The 23,799-nt window shown below is 44.8% G+C and overlaps 1 protein-coding gene across 1 annotated transcript in view; it reads right to left on the bottom strand.

Moving 5' to 3' along the window:
• The window catches only part of LOC138468298 (calpain-1 catalytic subunit-like), a 434,133-nt gene that overhangs the window by 147,884 nt on the left and 262,450 nt on the right, over positions 1-23,799 (bottom strand). Inside the window, exon 4 of the mRNA XM_069608788.1 lies at positions 17,176-17,294. Within this exon, the coding sequence (XP_069464889.1) occupies positions 17,176-17,294 (119 nt within the window). The remainder of the gene's footprint in view (positions 1-17,175; positions 17,295-23,799) is intronic.

The following is a 23,799-nucleotide window of genomic DNA, read 5'->3' as shown; positions in this document are numbered from 1 at the left end:
TCCTTTGCTACCTTGATTGGGTTTTGGCTAACCTCTCAGAATATCCCTGTTCTCCAGAACTAGGGTGGTCTTCTGTAATCTGTCCACCAAGCCAGATTCTAGAAATCCATCTTAACACAAGTCACACCCAATCTGATGTCCAGCAACCCAGCTTAAAACCTAAACATGGTGACATACAAGTTCAGGGGAAGTTCCTCTTGAATGGTCTGGACCCCTAGAGAAGGTTTTCATCCATTTTCTTCACCTTCAAAAAGAGCTCAGAAATGTGGTTCAAAGATCACAGCCAACACCCCAAACATCGAGGGGGGAGTGACAAGGCACACTTTCGTAGATGAATTCATGTCTAAAGGGATGACTCAGAACCAGGCGTACTGATACACACTCTGGAAACAGATCCGTACTGTGTACGACTTCCCCCGCGATATCCTAAACCTTAGTGGCTTCATGTATCCGACACATGGGAGGGTTTCCCCCGACTACGGGAACAATTATTTTCAGTTTGTTAAGCCTGGATGACTATTCTATATTGTGTAAATGTTTCATTGGGGTTGGAGGTGGGGGAGTAGGGATGGTAGGAATACGAGAGCCGGAATTCAATGTGATGTTACCAGTCATTATACAATCAATGATATGTTGTACTAACCACCGGTTGAATTGTTGAAATTAAAATTAAAGGTTAAATAAAGAATCAAAAAAAAGAAGACAGCCAATGCACCTCCCATTTAAAATGGGGCAAACTATCCTCTCGCACAGAGAATGTGCCAACCTTTATCCCTTGGATGTCTAATGCGTTGTTAGTCTGACTACTCAATATACTGGCCAAGAGGTTTAACAGGCACTCTCTCCACTCCTTCCACCTGAGTTGTAAAGACATAAATAAATAAATGAATGCATATGGGGGAAGGGGGTCGAATGAAGGCACTTATTTAGCTCTTAGCAGGAGAAACTGTGCCTGCATGTACCACATGCCTGGGGTAAATATTTCAAGTTGTAAGCTACTAGCCATGTATAAAAGTGACTTGCCATGTTAATTTTCCACACTGACACAGCACTTGTATCACCCAGAGTCTGCCTACTGGTGAGTACAATTTTTGAGGTCACAGGTCTGCACATGCCACTTAGTCACCAGAATGAGGAGGGTGTCCCTCCAGCCAAACTGCAACAGAGTTCTCCAGTCTTCCCAAGTACGGCAGGGATCTTCTCCCTAAACCCCCATCTTCACATCGCCCTGCCCTCCTCTAATCAACCATAAACAAATGCTGTCTTGCCAAAGCGGCGCATTCCGAAGTCAAAGCAGGCTTTCCCATTAAGTGAAGCGTTGTGGCTGACGCTTATGCTGGCCTTAAAGAATAATTCGACGTTGAAGGTTCATGTCCATCACGTGAAAGGTCCAAAGAGATCCACATCGAAAATTGGACTTGAAGTCAACGTTGATGGTGAAGGACATATAGCAGACTGCCTCCATAAGATTGGTTGTGAAATCGTAGCCGTTGGTGGGAGGCTGGCAGGTTTGGGTGTGGTCAACACCAAAAAAATAATCAAAGAAATGTTGACCTTCACACTCCAATTTTGAGTACTAGTTCTTTTCCTCAGGATGAGTCCTTGATGTAAAAATAAGGGTCTCTGAGAGCAGCTCAACCTCAGAAGAGAGCAACCTAAATAGTGGTGAGACCGAGCACCTGGAATAAAGCACAGACAAGGCACTGATATCACCAGATAACAGGTCACTAAAGGTCTCCCTTGTGCACCACATCTCCTCTGGGTTTCAATAGGTCTCATTTAACTTCAAAGGCCTGGATTTAATATTACAGGAAAACGCACATGGCTGGCATAGGTCGATGGCATGTCGGGTAGCTTCGGCTGCCATATATTGAGGACACATTCTGTACAATCCATACACTTTAATAACAAAGCCAACCTCAAAATGAAACAATATCACATAATGGTCAAAACCGACCTGCTTGAACAACCATGACGTGGAAGAAGAAATCCGACCCAAACTCTGGCTGTAGTGATAACAGGCCCAAGAGTCTAGCATGATGCGAGAAAGAAAATGTGGCTCTAGGAACAAACCATGTGTGTAACCCCCAAAGTATCAATTGAGGAAATACAAGTAAAGTCTTGATTTCATTCTTTGTAAGTACTGCTTCGCCTCTGCTAGAGTTAGAATATTTATCATTTAATGCAACAAAAATTAATGATGAACCATGAACTAAGCACAGCCCATATATCTGGGTAAAGATTACTAGGTTCTGGATCCATCGTGGAAGGACATCTTCTACCAATCTCTAAATGGCTCTCCCTAGGTGATGGCTGTAGGGGCCTTGGCCGAGTCTTCGTCTCTGGCCTGATCACAGTATCTTGAAGGAACTCCTGCAAGAATCTGTTGCAGGAACAGCCAGCCCTGTCGGTAGCAGAGTATTAAACATCATGTCATTCTGTGGACGTAAAATGTTGCGTAGGAATTGTCCCTTTATTTTGATGGTTTGTATTCATGGGGCTGGATTTTCGATAGATTTATGGTTTTTAAAAAGTGGACTTGAAAAAGTAGCATTCTATTATGGACACAAGGGATGGTCACAACAGCTCAAGAAAGTCTTTGGGCTCAGACCCATGTGGTTGGTCAGACTCTGTAGCAGAAGAAAGAAGTGATTTATTGTTCCTTTTGTGACCGAATACAAAAGGTGGACATTTTGCGATTGACTTCCATTTCAGGATTTGGGAGATCCGGCCGACTAATACTCTGATAATATTTAATACATATGAATACATAGTATTTAATACATATGAAGTGCTGTAGGTACCAAAAGTGCCACCGGGTACTGCGAGTGGCAACAGCGAGTGGCAACTGGAGACCAGTTGTCTCACCTCGCACCCCAATTTTCCATCAGCTAAATTTCTACCCCCAGAGAACCAGCCTGATCCTATGTATGCGACCTTCAGTCCACATGCCTGCGAGGAGGGGGATGGCACTCAGAAAGAGGTGCCCGGAGGGAGCCTGGTCCCTTAACAACATTGACAGCCCGAGAGTGGCATCGATGAGAACAGGGGAGCATGCGATACCTTCATGTAGATCTTGCATTGCTGTAGATGATGGTCGAAGGCCGGTTTTTGGTGCTGAAGTACAGGCTCCATCTTATTTATGCCGAATCAATGAGAATGCTCAAGCCCAGGCATAGTCATGCTTTGCAAAAAAGGGGGCCATGGAAATGTCCCCCAAAATTAGTACAGTTGGTCCACCTTTACTTTGGTGAAGTATCCAGTACCGTACCAGAAATAATTGGTAAGCACTGGCATGGCAGTGGGTATTATGGTACAGGTCAAGAATAGGTTAAGTGAACTCAGAGGGCAACCATGGCAGCGCTTGTTCAATACGGAAAAAGACTATGCGTGGAGTACCCCAGGGGCCAGTATCAGAACTGGTGATATTTATGGTACATTTAGAATTAACATTATGGATTCACAGTTTTGTTAATTCAAAATTAGAGAATGTAGTAAACATTGCAGAAAGCCGAAGAAAATCAACCAGTTACCTACGTTAAAAAACCCGGCTCCTGGCGATCCGGAAAACATGGAAGGATCCTGAATTTATTTCCTAAGGAGTGACATGCCATAGGAGCAGCTATTAACTACTGTTGAATTCTCTGCAACGTGTCAAGAATCTGGACCCCCGAGCACCAAAAAGTCAAGAACTCTTAATTTTGCATCATGAAGGCGCTAAAAGGGCATAACCCCATCTCAGATGTTAGAAAAAGCATTTAATAGCTACCCGTCTAGGAGAGGATTCAAATATCTATTTGATTAACTCTCATTGAACAACGATAGCCAGAAGGGAGAGCCTCTTAAAATGACCCAAAGTTAGGAGTATCAAAAGGACTCTGGAGTCACTCTGTTTGTGGCACAAGAACATAGAAGAGTATGCCCCTCCCCTAAGCTTAGTGGGTGGTCAGTTCTCACTCATTTCTCAACACCCTTAAATACCATATTTTCAATCAATTTAGCATATATCTTCAAAACCGGGCAACACGAAGAGGAATGATGCAGCACCTTTGGACCAGTGCTTAGAAAGAATTGAATATGTAGAGGCGCTAAGCAAGCCTACCAACTCAACAGATTCCAATAGAATGCCGGGGTGCTGCCGATGGCCAGAGATTTCCCTCACCTGTGTGCAAGTTAATGAACTTCTACATAATGACAAGACCCCATGAATGTAGACTGGTAGTTAATGGCTAGTTTAGGCTCACATTGAGAAGGGCATGGCAACTAGTTATGAGCTGCCAACATGATTTAATTGCAGAAAGATAGAATGCTGTGCTCTTTAAGAGTCAAAAGAGCTCCAGTTCAGTGAGTAGAGGAAGAGACATAATACTTGGCCCTGCAACCACCTGCACCCTACTCTTAACCCCCTGGCTGCATCCGCTACATACAGCGCTCTGCTGCGCCCCAGCTAGAACACACTCTAGAAAACCTTGTTCAGTTCTGCAGAAAAGGAAAACCTTGCACTACAGGAGATCAAAATAAAATGGATAAAAAGATGGAAAAACATTAAATTCCTAATGGACATCATTTCTGGATCTCCAGGGGGAGCACTTGCAAACCTGCAATATCCTAGTTTTATTTATTTATTTATTTATTTATGGGAAGTATAGTTGCTATCATTGCGGTAAAGGACAACGCAATGTCATTTCCTGTCATTTCACGGAAGGGTCAATAACCATGGAAGTTCATTACCGTGATGATTTTTAAGGGGATGCTGGGGCACTTCATTGGGACAAGGACAACACAGCAAGGGAACCTAAGCAAATGAAGGAAAAATAATGTTTACAGAAACAAATCAGAGGGGACATGACACCGCTAGGGAAATGTGTCGAATGGGAAAAACGAACCAAAGCAAAGGCCTCACTTAAAATACTGATCAGTAACAAAAAAATACAAGGTTTAAAAGTAGCTAAAAATCAAATTCCGAAAAGACGGTGGACGGCAAAAAAAAAAAAAGCTTTAACCATAGGACAGTTCATTTAAAAAATTGTCTCCCGTCCTGGGTTTCTGAAGTATAACGCAGTACAACTTGTCGCGGTAGGAAGCCCATCGCAGCAGGGCGCCAGACCTATGCCTGATAATGTCATGGTAGTCAGTGACGGTCCTTGTTGCACCGCAGGCGGTGGACACAATGACTTCAGGGGTCCTGTTATATTACTACAGAAGTGGCCTTCTTAACAGCGCGGGCTGGGTGCAGTGAGTTCTGGGTTCAGGGTACATTACTAGAGAAGTGGGCACATTATCACCATGGGGTGGACACACTGATTTCTGGGGTCCCATTACATTACTACATAAGCAGAATTATTATCATGGAGTGGAAACAATGTCTCTTGCTGTAGTACATTACTACAGAAGTGGGCTCATTATCATGGAGTGGACACAATGATTTCTTGGGTCGCAGTACATTACTACAGAAGTGAGCTCATTATTCTCATGGAGTGGTCACAATGATTTCTGTGGCTGTAGTAAATTGCTACAGAAGTAGGCTCATTATCATCATGGAGTGGACACAACGATTTCTGGGGTCCCAGTACATTACTACAGAAGTTGGCTCATTATCATCATGGAGTGGCCACAACGATTTCTGGGGTCCCAGTACATTACTACAGAAGTTGGCTCATTATCATCATGGAGTGGTGTGAGGGCATCATTAAGCAAGACACAGACAACCGACTTAACGTTCAAAGTAAAATACTTTATTAAATCAAGTGTCCGGATCATAGAAGGGTGAACTTGCTGTATGCTAAGGTGGGATTTCCCTACCTGAACGAAACTAAGGACAGTCTGAGTCAAAGAGTTCATCTTAAAAGTCTGAGTCCAAAACCTATACCTGCCCTCACAACTAAAGCTAACTAATGTGTAGGGATGTCAAAATTAAAAGAAATGGTGTTCAACTCAAAGTTCTCAGATTCTTCCAGGTCACAGTTTCCTTTCAGCTCCCCTTCCCCAAGTCTAAGAAAGTTCCACGAAAAAGTCTCAAGATGACTTTCCTCCAGTTCAAGGTGATATAGTTCAAAACCGATCCTCAGGGTTCCCTCCCCCAAGTTTCAGCAACACAGTACACAGAAAATAAAAGGTTTTGAGGCTGTGTTCCCAAAACCACACAATGTAGCTCCTGAAGTCTCAGGGCTCCCTTCCCCAAGGCTTTAACCTCATCATCAACATGTCTTTGGGTTTTCAACATGTAGCACTCACTGGTGTAGTTGCAGTGGTCAGACCAAACGGTCCACACATCAAAGGTTGCGCAACGAGGATCCATAACTCTCGGCCACTTAGCTTTGATGTGTAGATTTACAATCTTCTGGCTTTTCCGTGTCAGCTTCTTTGCTCTGCCATCACGTATCACACATCCTTTCCAGTCTTTGGCTTTGAATTCATTCATAAAAGTTCTTTTGAGGGTGTTTTGCTCTGACCCACCTTCTTATCACTCTCTGTCACACTTGTGCCCTTTTCTGTAATTCATTTTCACATGGGCATTAGGATTATTCACTTTATTTGCTTGGCCCATGAAGGTTTTTATTCCATTAAACGCTTAGAATGCTTAAATTCAAGTTTTCATTCAATTCAGTATTCAATAAGCATTCCTGCCGCTTAATTGTAAAGTTCCAGTCCGTTTGGCATTCAATATGCATTGGTTTCACTGAATGTTAAAATTCCATTAGGTACAGTATTCACTAAGCATTGGTTTCGCTAAATTATAAAGTTCCATTCAATTCGGTATTCAATATATATTCGCAGGAGCGGCCCTTTGTGCAAGCATCCTCCCCAACACTCACCAGCGTGTAGCGTCTCGTTCAGGCGGTTCCCTTTGCTTCTCCTTCACCACTGAGGCCGGGAAACTCACCCTCTGGAACTCTGCTCGCCTGCCTCTGTCTGCATGCCGGCAAGCGGAATGCTTCTTTCCAGATGCGGACAGTGTCCTTGTTTCTTGGTGCTCTCTCGCAGCTCCTGCTGTGATCCTCTATAACGAAGGCTCGCAGACTTGCAATACTTACACAACCCACTGGCTATAGGCTGTGCAAGTCTTCTGCAGTGTTTGCCGGTGTCCTGGCTACTCATCCAGTCCCACCACGGCTGCCTCCTCTGTAGCACGGTGCCCTGCTGGTTTCTTCCACTCAGGTATCCCTCTTACTCACTGCTCTGCTCCGCTGGTCTCTCTTTATATACCTGCAGCCCCTTGACAGGCTGCTGGTGTGGATCCCTAATGAGACTTGCCTGGCCATAGTTAAGGGGACATGCCAGACCCTCATAGCTCCTTGTAGGCATCTTCCTCATCCCAGTACTAAAGTGGTGAAAGGGTAGTGCTCATTACTCTTAGTTGTTTCTTCTTCGTCCCAGTACTGTTAAGTGTCATATGTGGGGAAATTAGGGGAACAGCTTTATAATAACCTATAAAGGTCCAGGAAGGGTTTGGTAAAGTCTTAAAAGGATAAGGGGGTTACCATGTCTCTCCTAAGGATACCCGACTCCCAGTTCCCAAGGACCCTCCACCAAGGTGATCCTCCCTCACTTCTCCACCCCCGGTGTCAGGATCCAAGAGCGTTGGCCTTTCCCTGGCCACCTGAGAAGAGGATCCAGGAGTCTTAGGTGTGAGAATACCCTCAGGTTAATCACAGTGGGCACAAGGATTTCTGGGGTCCCAGTACATTACTACAGAAGTGGGCTCATTATCATTGTGTCGTGGTCACCATGATTTCTGGGGTGCTAGTGCATTACTACAGAAGTGGGAAAGAAAGTGGAGTAAAGTGGTGTTGTCCGGTGTTCAGACGTTTTGCTGGCCCCTTTGATCTTTTGGAGGAGGAGCTGACCCAGACCACGTGACCAGAAGCCACTACGACTTAAAACCACTTCCTCCCGCGAAGGCGGAGCGAAAGTGGAGGAAAAAGAGGAGCTGCACTATGATGAAAAATAAGATGACATGGACTGAGATGAAACAAGGCCGGTCTACTACCGGCCCGAGGACTACAAGAACCAAAATGCAGGTGAGGCAACGATTAACATCTCTCTCTGCCCTGCCAGCAACCTCGACAGAACAGCTATTAATTCCTACCCTAGAACCCTTCTCACGGCTAATACTGTCCAAAACCGTGCCTGATAGGGCAAGAAGGAAATCAATCCTGGAGTACAGCTTTGACAATAAGGGACGCGCACCGCAAAGCGATGAACTCGATAAAGGGGACATCTGTGTTAAATCAATGGAAACACAGCTAACTACTGACTTATCTGAGCCGAATGGGTGCTCAGATGCTCGAGTACAGGAAAGCTGTTCGGAAAATGAGCCTGAAATCCTGAGTGTTATTATGCCAGGTAGAACTAGGCTGGTTTCGATCCTGGCCGCCACTCCCCCCACCCCACTAGGGAAGACTCTTGAATCTCTGAATGTTGGGCTTGACATGGACACGGAGATAGAGGGAGTCTGGGTCGGAGCAGGGATAGGAGCCCAGCGGATTCACCAGTTGGGGTGAAAATGGACACAGCCACTGGTGAAAATCCATGGGTGAGTATTAAATATCAAAAAGATCGTTTGCCCCACATGAGGAGCGAGGTGGGCTTCCCCAATGCGAACAAGAGAGAGAGGAGGACCCTGGAGCCAAACCAGTATTAATGTATTCTAATACCGGAGGGGGCAGTGACCCCAATTGAGGATCAGTAAAGAGTGACGTCTTGATGGATCCATCTACTCACTTTTTGACTCAATTGAAAACCGTAAACAATGGAGACATTGCATTGGAGAAAATCCAGGACTGGAGCCATAAGGAAAGCTTAAAAGATCTTTTGGCCGACCAAGCTATAAATAAAGAGTGGCTGGAGAAAGTAAAGGAGCCGATCCGACCAAAAGCTGACTCTACTGAATTAACAATTAACAAAGTGGATAGTTCGAATTGGGAGAATCTTAACAGATGGGATGACCTTGAGGAAAGAATGTGGCACATGAGCAGATCTACTGACTCGGGGAAAGAACCTCAAACGCCACTACTGTCACCTAGCGAAGTAGGAGGTGAAGGAGGGCCTTAACGATTCAAAAAGACTTAATAGTATTATGAGACAGATCTCATTGGATGAGAAACTTAGGATAGGAGAAAAACCCCTCACTACAGGAATGGGTAAAGAGGCAAGCAACAAAAACGCAGCACACAGATCCGGAGATCATTCAAACTCCGCGCTGGTGGAAAAATTGATTCAAGATCTCACTGCCCTAACTGGAAGGATTGCAAAAGAGAAACAAAAAAGCCTATCCTATATAAAGAGAAAATAGCAGCATTAGACAACAAAGCAGCCTTATTGAAACAAAAGTCTGGTGAAAGGACCATAGACTGGCATGCACCGGACCTTGGCAGGGCCCCCATAACACAAGAATAACATAGCATAGCAACGGTGAATCAAGTGCTTGAAGAAAATCTTGAAGTATGTGCGTTCAAGGAAGGAAATTGGGAATTACTAAGTAACAAGAAGGGAGAAGAGGAGGAACGTAGTAGGGATCAACCTGCTAAAAATGAACAAGGGCTTGATATAGTTCACATTCAAAATACAGTAATGCAGTAATGGCTACATTGACAATAACACTTGCCCCATTCCTAAAGTTGTATGAGAGATTAAGTACATCACTGCAAGATTTGCAAGTGGGAAATGACAAGACCACCTCTCAGATGATAAAACTCAACAATTTATGAAGAAATCAGAAATTGAAACAGAGATGGATAAAGAGGCTGACCTAACCAATCTAAGGCAAAATCGATTCTGTGATATGGTCAGGAAATAAAAGAATGATAAATCGCTACTAATGGAGGCAGTCTTAGAAGAATGCAAGTGGATGAGACATTGCCACACAAGATCCGAAGCCAACCATTGACCACATGTGCAACCTGGCACGGTGATTGTGGAAGACATTCAAAAGGAAAAACCGAACCTAAAGATGGTGGACGAGCCTAATGCTAGTCCCCATAGACGAATCAAGCATACTGAATGTCACAACAAACTGCATCCTCTGGAGGGAAACAGAGGGACGGGGCTCATCGGCTATCAGAAAAACAAAAGACGAATGTGAAGGAGGCTGATAAGACACTCAACAAATCCACAAACCAGGAATGAACAGGGAACTATAAAATTTGCTATTTTTCAAGGAGTTGCCACATTAGAGAAAGAAAAAAAATCATAGAAATAAAGGAACCACTGTCACTCACAAAAGGAACGAAGGAAGGAAAAAACATGAAAGCAACCACTTAAAGGAAACTAAATGGATCCAGATCATTTCTAAGAAATATAAGATCTCTGCCCAAATTAGACCCGACCCAATTTGCGAAGAAACCAAGAAGAGAAATGATCATTCTAGAGGAATCGGCTGAAAGGCAGAAGTTAGATGAATCATTAGCAAGAGGGGAAGATTTGGATGATTGCGACTCCCAAGATGCTAAGTCGGAAGTGGGCCTGCGTGACCTAATAGAGATTCTAGAGAAAAACCAGGAGGAAGAAGACTGGGAAAATCTGAGTTCATCGGAATGGGAGGAAATAGAAAAGAAAGTAAGAGATTTGATGCCAGTAACTCATCAAAAGGTAAACCGAATGGAACCCATGAATGAGATCGAAGAAAAGGGGGGACAAAAGTATGTTCAAGTAAAAAAGATATAAATTCAATCAAGAGAAAATTTAGAAAAATTCAGAACAATGCAAGATAAAAGAAAGGAGATTACAAATTGTAATAAAATATCAACTAAACCAAAAAAAATATAATAATAAATAAATCGACGGAGCCCTGTGAAGAAAACACCAAACTCAAGGAAACGCACTCCTGAACTCTAACTAGGAGCGGGGGAAAAAACATCTGCGAGGAAAAGAGATACATAAAGTTCGGCTGGAAAGATCTGTGAAAGATTAAAAAAAAACTATCTTAAATAGAGAAAAGGTGAGGCAGCTATTAAAACAGATCCTGAAAATGAGATGCATATCATTGGACGATATTCGAATAGTAGAATTCGTTAATGAAAGAAGATCTGATTGGGTAACCCTACATCTCCATCACTAATGAAAGACTCTTACGCTCACCTGATATCCACCGGGACGCCTGTATGGCTTGGTTGCCGGATTTCGCCCAGATGTACTCAATTCGGGATGATGTCCTCTATGGCAGGTGGGCCTGAAAACACAGGAGGACTGGGTTTAGGTTCAGATTTCGTTTCCTCCCACCAGCCCTTTGGACTCGACCTGAAGGCTCCCCCTCCTCACCTTGTTATGATGTCTGGCGTGCTCTCCGTCCTGCTTTCTGTGCAGGGACGCGTAGTTTCTGCGGGTTGAAGCGACCGAGTTAACTTCACTGATGCCAACCCATTCAGGTGTCTTTAAAGAGGTAAGTTCGTTATAGTAGTCTTTCAGGGCCTTTGCTTTCTTGCGGGCTATTAATGTCTTTCCCTGATTGTTTCCCCCTTAGGTATGCAGAGGTTTGCTGGGTGCACTGCTTGGGTTCGGCTCCTGCCGGGAATTATGGATGTGGAGCGTATGAAGAAAGGTAGGTTCAGCGCGAAGTGCGGCGCGCTATTGTCTTTTTGGGCTAACCTGTATTCTTTATTCCTTTTCAGGTTACGATGGTCTTTCTGGGCGTGCAGTGATTTCCGGAGCGGAACCGGCCAAGATATGCCCAGCCAGGTGAGGAGATGTTGGTTACTGCTGAGCGTGCCGTGAGTAACCTGTTTAACGTTGTCCCTTTTTCTCTCCTCGCCAGGTGCTTTGTTCGGTGCGTGCGCGATGTCCTGAAGATGCTCCAACGGGATGGAAGACCACGAGCAGCTGGGATCGAAGGATGGAAGACTGCAGGTAAACTGGAACTGCTAATAATATTCTTTTGTCTCCTCTGCAGGTCGGCGATTACAGGAAATCTGGGTGCTGGTCTCTGAACGCGGTGAGCGTTACGCTGCTGGCTGCAGAATAACGCGAAGCACGTTCTTTAGCTTGGGCGTGGTTTATATAGCCTACCCTGTAAAGTAGTCCAGGTAAAGTAGTCCAGGTAAAGTAGTCCGGGTTAACACACCCTAAAACACTGCACCGCACAGTCTGGTTCTTAGGGACTAGACTGTGTGGGTGCCTCCATGTTGGCTGCAGGCCTCCATATGAAAAGTAGTCCCTTCAAGTCCCATTCCAAATATGAGCCTGGGTCCAAAGGCGCCAGGACCGACTCCAGGAGAGTCTCTGGTGACAATGCAAAGCCCTTGGGGCCCCAAAGGAACCCCGAGCCCTAACCCTACCTGGCATGTAACCATGCCAGTGGGGTTCTGGGTCACGGGTCGTGACAAAGACTCACTCTTAGGGGCAAGGCGTAAATTAGCTCTCTTAGACTATGAAATAAGTGAATTTAATGATTGGAAACCACAAACAAAATGTATGGCCGAAACTTTGAGGGCAACGAGAAAAAGTAAAAACGGTACAAGTTGGTGAGGAAAAATGGGAACCAAACACCCCCCCCACCCCTTCTGGTGCAACGAGCAAAAGAGCAAGATGAGGAACACTATCATCCCACGAGACGCCCTGTGCTGAGGAGATTGACAAGCCAAAGGGACTTGATCAATTGGATAAAACTCTAAAATTCACCAATTCTAGAAAGCATTTAAAGCCGATAAAGTCTAAAACTCAATGCATGGAGAAAACTGATTGGTCCTGGATGGCTGGAGCTCTTGAAACTAATAAGAAACAGTAGAATGAGAAGAAGGAGGATGAGCGAAGACTCATCTGTGCCTCATGGAATACATGCAGATTTAAAAATGTGTATTCAGGGTAGGATAACGCCCTAGGACAATCCGATATCCTATGTCTCCAGGACACATGGGCAAGAAACAAACCATTATATGAAAACTATGAAGTTTTCATGAACCCAGCAAGAAAAGGTGAAAAGGGAAGACCTTATGCTGAACTCATAACCTTGGTTAAAATGGATGCTGGCTTGAAGGTAATAGAACATCGTATCCTCAATCCCTTCGTGCAGATAATGAAAACAAGTAAACAATCGCAGACAATGGAACTCAAACTGCTAATAATTAATATATAATGGAGTAAAAACATGCCCCAAATAGAGACCTTTTTGGAGGATATAATGAAAGTGGTGGACAAATCAATGTTAGAGGAAATAAAATCAGTGGGGACCTAACTATAAAATTACTAACAATAAATGGAATGCTGATCATCGAGTCACAGTTGAAGGGAAGATCGCTACGCTGGATAAATAAAATGAAAATTCGAGATATGTAGATGCTAAATGGCCAAACCAATGGGGATCTTAAGGGAGCCGATACTTGGTCGAGGGGCTCAAGTAGAGCTTGCCTGCACTGTTTTGGATCTGAAAAGGCAATACCTTGGATCAACAAATTCAAAGTTAAAAAGCAAAAAGCAAGTGACCACGACTTGCTGAGCATCGAAATGGAAATACCTGTGAATCAGCAAAGGGCTATGATGACAGAAAGTGTAGAAGTGACCTGGGGGCTGAACAAATTGAGGATAAAACAAAGAGTTGCCGAAACTGCTAACAAAATATGATAGCCATGTGTGGGAAAACCCGGAAGATGTCGAATACAGGTGGCTATTGAAAGAATTTGAAACTAAAAGAGATTTAATTAAGAAACCAATATTAGAAAGGAAGCATGCCTAGGATATCGACCTAGTGATAAAAAGGAAAACATACAGAGCAGAACTGAGACTGCTACGTATATCTGCCCCCCTGAAGAATCGAGAAAAGATAAGGAAATGTAAACAGAGCTATAAGAACTGGCTCAGAGCCACCAGAGAGAAACGAGCTCAAGGAGATGCAGTAAAAATGCTAGCTGCAGTAAGGGCCAATAATGGCAGAAACCTATGGGAGATCATTCATAAGCGGGATGACTTGCAAGCAGCTACTGCGGTAGTCCAGCTGTCGGGAGAACTCCGGGTGGAGCACTACACAGCACTTTTCAACAAGAAAAGTAAATGCGACTATGAAGTCGGTAATAAAGACCAAAGTCCATGGAAGCTGGAATTTGACCGTGCAGAAGTACCGAGGATGATTAAAAACCTAAGTTCCTCAAGGGTGGCTGGCCCAGATGGCATCTCTAATTAAGTACTGGAGACCAACTAGGAGAGCTGGGAAGATTTGAATACCTCACTATTTACGAAAATCCTAAAAACTAAAACTGTACCAGCGGCATGGAAAGAAGCAATAGTTCCTATTTATAAAAAAGCGGACCATGGGAACCCATCTAACTATCGGCCGATTGCCCTTTTGGACTCGACTGGGAAGCTATTTGCCTCACTGCTTTTGAGAGACATAAAGCAATGGGCAAGAAAGTCATGCATATTGGATCCTAGATAGACTGCATTTATGACTGGGGTAGGAACATCATTAAACCTCTTCATCTTGAATCTGTTAAAACACTGAGCGCTGGCAACAAATACCAAAATCTATCTTGGATTCATTGACTTAGAACAAGCGTTCGATGGAGTCTGTCACGAACGCTTGTGGAAAAAATGTAAGCAATGGAATTGTCCTAAAGACCTAGTAGAGGCGGTTCAATCGCTCTACATTGATACATAGATTCAGGTGCGGCTTACAAGAGAAGGTATCATCTCGAGAAAGATCTTTAAATACAGAGGCATAAAGCAAGGCTGGGATCTGGCTCCATTTCTGTTTGTCTTGTACATGGCAGATATGGACAAATCACAGGAAAACATTCGAGCATTTGCCCCAAAAATGAACAATGGGGTATTTCAATGGATCGTCTATGCAGACGATCTGGTCTTTATAGACCAGACTGCAATTGGTCTGCAGAGACGTTTAGACGCCTTCAAAGTCTTCTTAGACGAGAACGAAATGAAGGCAAAAGAGAAAAAAATTAAAAATCATGACAATGATGTCAGCTAGAAGCTCCAGACGAAAGGGGAAGATTTTTAACTAAACTATCAATAACCAGCGTCTGGAAAAGGTAGACTCGATAATCTACCTGGGAATCAGGATAAATAAAAATATAAAACAAACTAAGCCAAAATCAACTGATCAAAGAAAAACTTACGAAGCTGACCAATCAAAGGAGAGCACTTCATAATCGCTACGGGAAATTCCCTATGATTTCCATTCTGACTTTTTATAGGCAAAAGGTGGTTGCAGTATTGATTTATGGAGCAGAGTAATTACTGAGCCTACCGTGGAAGACCTGGGAAATCTGCAAGAGTGTCTCCTGGAAGAAGGTGTTAAGATTACCAAACTCCCGCCAGGTTACATGATAAGACAAGTACTAAGAATCCAATCTTTGATGTTGATAACCATGAGGAAAACAATATCCTTATATGGGAAATGAGTAATGAATTCCCCTCTGGTCCCTTTCGAGATTTTGAACAATCAGAGGGAGCCAGAAGATAAATATCGCAAACGTTGGAGTAATCGTTGAAGTGAATTTCTGAAGACAAATAATATTGTGGCAGAAACGCTAATAATAAATCCCAACAAAGTCAAGAAGATTCTGCAAGAAAAAGACTGGATTGAAACTCTAGAGAGGAATACTTGGGAACAAAAGAAACCACCAGAATACTTAATAGGATTCCCACCGGCCTACTATCGAGACCTCTTGTTGAGGTGTAGATTGAACATACTACCCACAAAGGAGGTCTTGGTGTTAAGAAAACAGATTAAACCCCATGAGACAAGGTGTCCTTTTTGCAATGACTTGGATTATATAGAAACAATAAAGCATCCATTAATAAACTGCACAGGACTGAAGGAAATCAGAACTTTATACTTGGGTGACTATGGCATCCTCCATGATTCGATGAATGAAAATAACTGGTGGGAGGGCTCGATGACGCTGAGAAAATTGGACCAACAATTGCAGCATTAGAATTGGTGGAATCAGCAAGTAGCTGCAGGTGAATCGACTACTTACCCTACTTGATCTTTGCTAAGATGGAATAGTACTTCAGTGCTTAATGGACTAATGTTAAAGGTTTAAAATGTAATAACCAATAAAAATAAAAATAAAAATAAAAAAGAAGTGGGCTCGTTATCATCATGGAGTGGACACCATGATTTCTGGGGTGCTAGCACATTACTACAGAGGTGGGGTCATTATCATGGAGTGGACACCATGATTTCTGGGGTGCTAGTACATTACTACAGAAGTGGGGTCATCATGGACTGGAAACCATGATTTCTGGGGTGCTAGTAAATTACTAAGTGGGGTCATGGAGTGGACACCATGATTTCTGGGGTGCTAGTACATTACTACAGAAGTGGGCTCAGTATCATCATGAAGTGGTCCCATGATTTCTGGGATGCTAGTACATTACTAGAGAAGTGGGGTCATCATGGACTGGAAACCATGATTTCTGGGGTGCTAGTAAATTACTAAGTGGGGTCATGGAGTGGACACCATGATTTCTGGGGTGCTAGTACATTACTACAGAAGTGGGCTCAGTATCATCATGAAGTGGTCCCATGATTTCTGGGATGCTAGTACATTACTAGAGAAGTGGGGTCATCATGGACTGGAAACCATGATTTCTGGGGTGCTAGTAAATTACTAAGTGGGGTCATGGAGTGGACACCATGATTTCTGGGGTGCTAGTACATTACTACAGAAGTGGTCTCAGTATCATCATGAAGTGGTCCCATGATTTCTGGGATGCTAGTACATTACTACAGAAGTGGAGTCATCATGGACTGGAAACCATGATTTCTGGGGTGCTAGTACATTACTACAGATGTGGGGTCATTATCATCATGGAGTGGTCACCATGATTTCTGGGGTACCAGTACATTACTACGGAAGTAGGTCCATCATCAAGTGGTGGACACAATCATGTCTGGTATCCTAGAACATTGCGATAAATGTGGCGTTTTTTTGAACTGTTGGGAATGGACGCCATGGCCTTAGCTGTCTTTCCCAAACCCCCCTACGTGTAGTTTCTAAGCCTGTCCACTGGATGTCTGGATGTGATGGACCAGTAGTAGCTCAGACTCCCAGATTAAGACCGATTTCTCAATATCAATTTCAAACAAACCACATTTTAATTTCAATTATGGGTCATGGGGAGGATTACCCTTAAATGATTAACATGACAGATACCCAACATAAGTAAGAGACGAGCGGCTTGTCCCAGTGACTAACAATACCCAGCATCCGGTCACTGTACCTGAAAGTGGAAGATGCCGGCGTAGTCATCTGTGAAGCTCTGCCCATGAGGGACCACACGATGCAGCAGGTCTTCATTAAGTGTGAGGGAGCCAATGGCAGCCAAGAGCCAGCAGTCACCTGCAAAACAAGCAGAAAGGACCATGAGAACTTGAGAACGACAGACGGTCTGGCCTGGTGCATGAATGCAAGGACTTTTTAGACTGCATTAGTGTTCCTGACCAGAACTATAAAGCCAAAGCAGGGCCAATAACCCCAATGGTTTCTGTGTCCATTGGCATTAGAAATGGCCTTCAAATGTTGGCAAGAATTCATGGGGTGGGGGGCATCCAGAGGTCTTGCCTCAACACAGCGAAACACAGTCTACAACTAGAGGCTGTATGGAAAAGGAAGGACAATGGGGCAGAATAAAGGCTGAAACCTGGACAATACTGAACAGCTTTAGCTAAACACTAAGGCAGACAATGAAAAGGGTAGAAGGGCAGTCAGCCCTCCGGACAGAGGCCTACCTTTCTATTGCAATCTCTAAAATTAGACAAATACACCCAACAAACAAAAAACAAAATAGTCATTCTGCCGGTGGTCTCAGCACATATATGCAGCATTGCATGCAGCAGCATGAGGCATAAGCAGTGTAGGCCCACTATATGCAGCCTTGCACGCTGCAGCAAGAGGCATATACACAGTCTAGACCAACTATATGCAGTCTTGCATGGGGCGGAAAGAGGCATAAGCAGTGTAGGCCCACTATATGCAGCATTGCATGCAGCAGCACGAGGCATAAGCAGTGTAGGCTAACTATATGCAGCGTTGCACGCTGCAGCAAGAGGCATATACACAGTGTAGACCCACTATATGCAGTCTTGAATGGGGCGGAAAGAGGCATAAGCAGTGTAGGCCCACAATATGCAGCCTTGCGTGGGGCTGCAAAAGGCATAAGCAGTGTAGGCCCACAATATGCAGCCTTGCGTGGGGCAGCAAAAGGCATAAGCAGTGTAGGCCCACTATATGCAGCATTGCATGCAGCAGCAAGAGGCATAAGCAGTGTAGGCTAACTATATGCAGCGTTGCACGCTGCAGCAAGATGCATATACACAGTGTAGACCCACTATATGCAGTCTTGAATGGGGCGGAAAGAGGCATAAGCAGTGTAGGCCCACTATATGCAGCATTGCATGCAGCAGCATGAGGCATAAGCAGTGTAGGCTAACTATATGCAGCCTTGCACGCTGCAGCAAGAGGCATATACACAGTGTAGACCCACTATATGCAGCCTTGCTTGGGGCAGCAAAAGGCATAAGCAGTGTAGGCCCACAATATGCAGCCTTGCATGGGGCAACAAGAAGGATAAGCAATGTAGGCCTACAATATGCAGCCTTGTAATTGTTGGTCACAACAAATGTATTTACAATGCAAATCACATATATTTCCACTTGCCTAAAAAAAAACTTTCGACAGGGAGAACTACTATTGAACTTGCCTTTACTCCCAATATCCCACTGCAAATTCTTCTCAGCAGTGTTAAGGCTGGCTTGGAAAGTTGTCTTCTCCTCCTGACCCTGCTACTGCTGTCCAATGAGCACACACAGCTAATAAAGCCAGACTCTGTATACAGGGCACCCGGGGTAGGGCCTAGGGCACGGTTTAATGTGCTGCTACTCTGGTCACCATACTTACTGGGGCACAGATTCAGTTTAGCATAAGGTAAAGCACTAGCCTGCATGAGAACATTACCTGGCACAGTAGTTACTATGGATCTTCACTGCCATAACATTTATAAGGCACTCTAACCACTGCCGATGAGTATGTGAAAAAGCACGTTCCGTAGACTTGTAATTCACAGGCAATTCTCTGGCACAATCATTTTAATGGTCATTTCTATCAGCACAATGGGCCTCATTACACGGAATGCGGTAAACCATGGTGCTCTTTGCACCATGGTTGCCGCCGGTACCATACCGGTACCACCGTGGAGAAAAGGGGAATTACCATCCCATTCCAAGGTTGGCGGGGTGGTAATTCCCCCTTTCTCCATGGCCCTTCCCCATTCCCATTTTTGCCCCATAGGGCTCAATGGGAATTGGGAAGGAGCTAATTACGGTACCGCAAATTGTGGTCTACACCAGCCGTTAAGGTCTGTAAGGACGGTACCCACAAAGGGACCTCGTAGTAAGGCGGTAAGGGTTTACCGGTGCCCTTACCGGTACCGGTAAACCCTTACCGCCTACCGTGTTATGAGGCCCAGTATCTTCGATGAGCAAGTTTATTGCACAGTCATTTATGTGGGAATATTCTCCAGCACTGCCGTGCTCACGGGCACATCCCCTAGCACTGCAGTGCTCACGGGCACATCCCCTAGCATTGCAGTGCTCACCGACAAATTCCCGAGCACTGCACTGCTCATGGACACATTCCCTAGCACTGCACACCGACAAATTCCCTAGCACTGCACTGCTCATGAACACATTCCCTAGCACTGCAGTGCTCGTGGGCACATTCCCTAGCACTGCAGTGCTCATGAACACATTCCCTAGCACTGCACTGCTCATGGACATATTCCCTAGCACTGCACACCGACAAATTCCCTAGCACTGCACTGCTCATGAACACATTCCCTAGCACTGCACTGCTCATGGACACATTCCCTAGCACTGCACTGCTCATTAACACATTCCCTAGCACTGCACTGCTCATGTACACATTCCCTAGCACTGCAGTGCTCGTGGGCACATTCCCTAGCACTGCAGTGCTCGTCAGCACATTCCCTAGCACTGCAGTGCTCACTAACACATTCCCTAGCACTGCACTGCTCATGCACACACATTCCCTAGCACTATAGTTCTCAATTACACATTCCCTAGCACTGCAGGCCTCATGGGCAAATTCGGTAGCACTATATTTATGATGGGCACATCGCCTAGCACTATATTTATGATGGGCACCTGGCCTAGTGCTGCAGTTCTCATGAGCAAATTCGCTAGCACTGCAGTTCCAATGGGCACATTCCCTAGCACTGTATTTCTGACATACACATTTCCTAGCACTGCAGTTCTCATGGGCCCTCCTACAATTCTTTTTTTTTTTTTACTTTTTACTTTTTGCTGATGCTTTTTGGGGTGAGCTAAGCCTTTTTTAATCTCACCAACCTGCGCAATTCATATTTTGGGGGAATTGGGGGAATTGGTCAGTCCTTGGGGCTGCCAATGCAGGGAGACTGGTTCACCCATTTACACTTGTGCGTTTTTACTTTGTAGCGCCTTAAGTGGAGTAGTAGAACAACACTTTTGTGTCTTCTTTTCTTTTTAGTCTGGCAACATTTTAATGTCTCTGATGTGCCCAGAGGTTTTCCAGTGCACTGCTTTGCAACACTTTTTTAACTGCATAATGGCGTTTTGCATACTGTGTACTGAAAACGACTTCCCCATATGGTCCAAGTCCTGTCTTTCCGCCATCTTGCTTTTTGGAAGATTTCCTGACTTCCCAAGAGGGGTCATGAGCGGAGAGTGTGCGAGTAGTGTTTCAGTCTGGCAGTAGGAGATACACAGTCTGTCTAATGCTTCTATTTTTGAAGGAGGAGCGGTCTGGCGTCTCGCATAGCGAGTCGCAGAGAGTGTGCGAGGAGTGTTGGAATCTGGCAGTCCGGCCAGCTGGACAAGGCGGGAAAAGGAGGGGAAAGACGTCCGGTGTGTGCAGAATCCTCCGGTAATCCCTTGCCGAAACATACAACCCCAGCGCTGTGGCCAGGTGAAGGTTTTACTCCGGCTCTGGGATACCAGGAACCGGGCAAGAGAAGCTGCCCTGTATACACTGGTGACTCCCCAGTGGGACAGCAGCTTGACCTGCCACTGTTTTTGGGAAACTAACTGCTTCCAAACCTAATATCTCTTTCGGACTGACTCGGGTGACTGCGGCGTGGTTTCTCTCCCTTTGAGCCCGAAGCAAGCCAGTAATAAGGAGAACGTAACACGCTAAATTACGGACTTGTAGGGGTATTGTTGAAAAGTTGAAAATCACAGAAAAAGGGTGTATCAAATTACAAGCCCATGAGGAACTTGAAAGGCTGTGTCAAGTGCAGCAACTTCAACTGGAAGGGACCCCTGCGGAATGAAATGTTTCCCTAATGTAGCACAGTCCGCTATTAAGGAGCACCAAAGTGCATGGTCTACAGAAGACAAGGGCGACAAATGGGAATTACATACGGAGCTGGCCCTTGAAGTAAACAATACTCCTAGTCTGTACTCTGAAACACTGGGAATTGGCCATGGCCCCAATAAGAAGGCTCAGGGTCAGAGAGTAAGGGGATAACTGGAGAAGAAGTGTCGCCCACGGGAAAAGTCCCTGTTACTTTTGCAAAATCAAATCTTACGTCCATTGAGAATGACGTAAATGTTGGGACATAACCCAACTTAACAATGTAAAATACGAAGACTTGGGGAAAATTTGACAACCAAATTCCCACTACGACAAATTCTAAAGATCAGAGTATACTGGACCAGTCTTTTGTGAAACTCAATAATAAAGATGGCCTCAGGGAGCGCTCCGAAAGAACAAGCAAAGAAAGTATGCCGCACTGCCAACCAGAATATCAAAGATCTGGAACTGATCAACAACACGAGCGAGTCCTCTAAACAGCTCAATAATAGACCATCCGAATTTAGGAAGGATCAGACAAGCCCAGACCATATGATATGATATGGCATTTATAACGAGCCTATACACAAGTGTTTCAAGGCGCAACGAGGCAAAGGGGGGGAACAGAGGGAAGACAGACAGCGATCCTACTAGGCCAGGTGACATTGAGATCGCACAAGTGCAGGGGAGGAGGGAAGGGGAGAGCGAAAGGGGAAAGTGCAGGGGGAAAAGGGAGGGGGCAGTGCAGTACAAAGGATGACAATTAAAAAAATAGACAATAAATAAAAAGTACAGCCAGCAGGTGGCAAGGGTAAGTGCTGACATCGGGTGTCAAGTGCTAGTAGGGGGGTTAGTAGTACCATTACATGATAATTATTTTACCCCTAAGAACATTACGCTGCAGAGGTATTAGGTCCAGCCTGGATCTCAGCACTCCACTTAGTGGTAGAATCTCTGTTGAGTCTATATGACAATGTAAAGAAGTTGGTCCAGGAGAATGCCCTAAAATTATATTCCTTGGATCAAAGGTTGAGAAAACTGCTGGCTAAGAAGCCAGAAATGCCTTGCCAGTTTGAGATTAGGGGTTTTTATCTGGAAACTGTGGAAGGGGCAGAGGAAATGGTTCCTAGTATGAACTAAATCCAACCACTAGAGGAGGCACATGTGGAAATAAGGATTGCCCAAGAAGAGTTCCAAGAATCGGTGAGACCGAACAGTGAACCTCCAGGCAGCCCGACGCCACTCGTTGAATCGTGTCTCAGGGAGAGGCGAACCACCTCGGAGGAGCCTTGTCTGGTGGAGGAGGTACACACAATCAGTGACTTAGCAGGAGAGGAGAGTGGCTGAGAAGACTGGATAAGAGTGAACAGACAAAAAGGGAAACTTCAAGAGAAGAAAAATCGAAAAACCTAGTAGCCCCAAACAGCAAAAATTGAAATTACTCCAGAGATTTTATTAACGCCCTATCAGGAGAGGCGACGGAACAAAACGAGACAAAACAAAACTCGAGGGCAGGAATCTCAGGTAATAAAGGAGTTGTTGCTAAAAATACAACTAACAAAAAGCAACCCAAAATAACCTGGAGAATCCCGATGCTGCTAATGTTGACACGCCTTCCCACGATGACTCCACTGCAAAAGATCAGCAGCTGCTACTGAGGCGACGCGTTTTGCTGCTACCCCGAGGGTCGAGTCTAATCTGCTCATGGGGGAGACAGTGGTTGCTGTTTCTACCTCTCCTTCGCAGCAGTTGCTTGGTTCCACGGTGCAGAAACCTGAACCGGAGACCTTTCAGGGAACTATAATGAGCTGGCAAATTGATCCACAAACGTGTGGCTTTCTTCACATAAACATGGGCCAAATGATAAAAGGCTTTCAGGCCCTTCCTCAGCTACAGGCCTGGAGATCTGATGCCATTCAAAGGGTTGCCTTTCCAAATAAAAGGCACTGAGATATGCCTCCAATCCGATCGCACACATTTTCTGGAACATTTGTAAAGCCCTTAAATCCCTCGGGTACCAGTTGGGACAACTAAGCACACAAGAGGAGGTCGGGGCCAACTTGTCCCCCGTACAGTCACCACAAGTTCTTGATACAACTGCATCAAATACGTCTGGAAGCCCAGCAGTGGCAAGACCGGATCTAGAAGAATGGTCTTGGCTGGAAGCCGCAATGGAAATGTTTAAGAAAACCAAGACTAAGCAGTCTAATCTTTGAGGGTGGTCCCCTGAAAGTAGTGTCCTGGAACATGTGCGGCTCCACAAACTAGAAGGCCACTCTGGAGCGGACCTAAAGACGGCAACTGTGATATTGCTACAAGAAACTATGGCTATAAACACCTTTGAATGGGAAGGTTTCCAAACTTACGGCACCCCAGCATCCAGAGGACCAAAGGAAAGACCAACAGGTGGACTTGCTATTGATGTAAACTGTGACTGTACCCACTCTGAGAAAAAGGTCAGGTCTAACGACCTGATGGCCACACTAAACTTGCA

The sequence above is a fragment of the Ambystoma mexicanum genome, chromosome 4q, assembly GCF_040938575.1.
Source record: "Ambystoma mexicanum isolate Mex_15411 chromosome 4q, UKY_AmexF1_1, whole genome shotgun sequence".
In the NCBI taxonomy this organism is placed as follows: domain Eukaryota; kingdom Metazoa; phylum Chordata; class Amphibia; order Caudata; family Ambystomatidae; genus Ambystoma; species Ambystoma mexicanum.
This window is presented reverse-complemented; position numbering and strand designations above follow the sequence as displayed.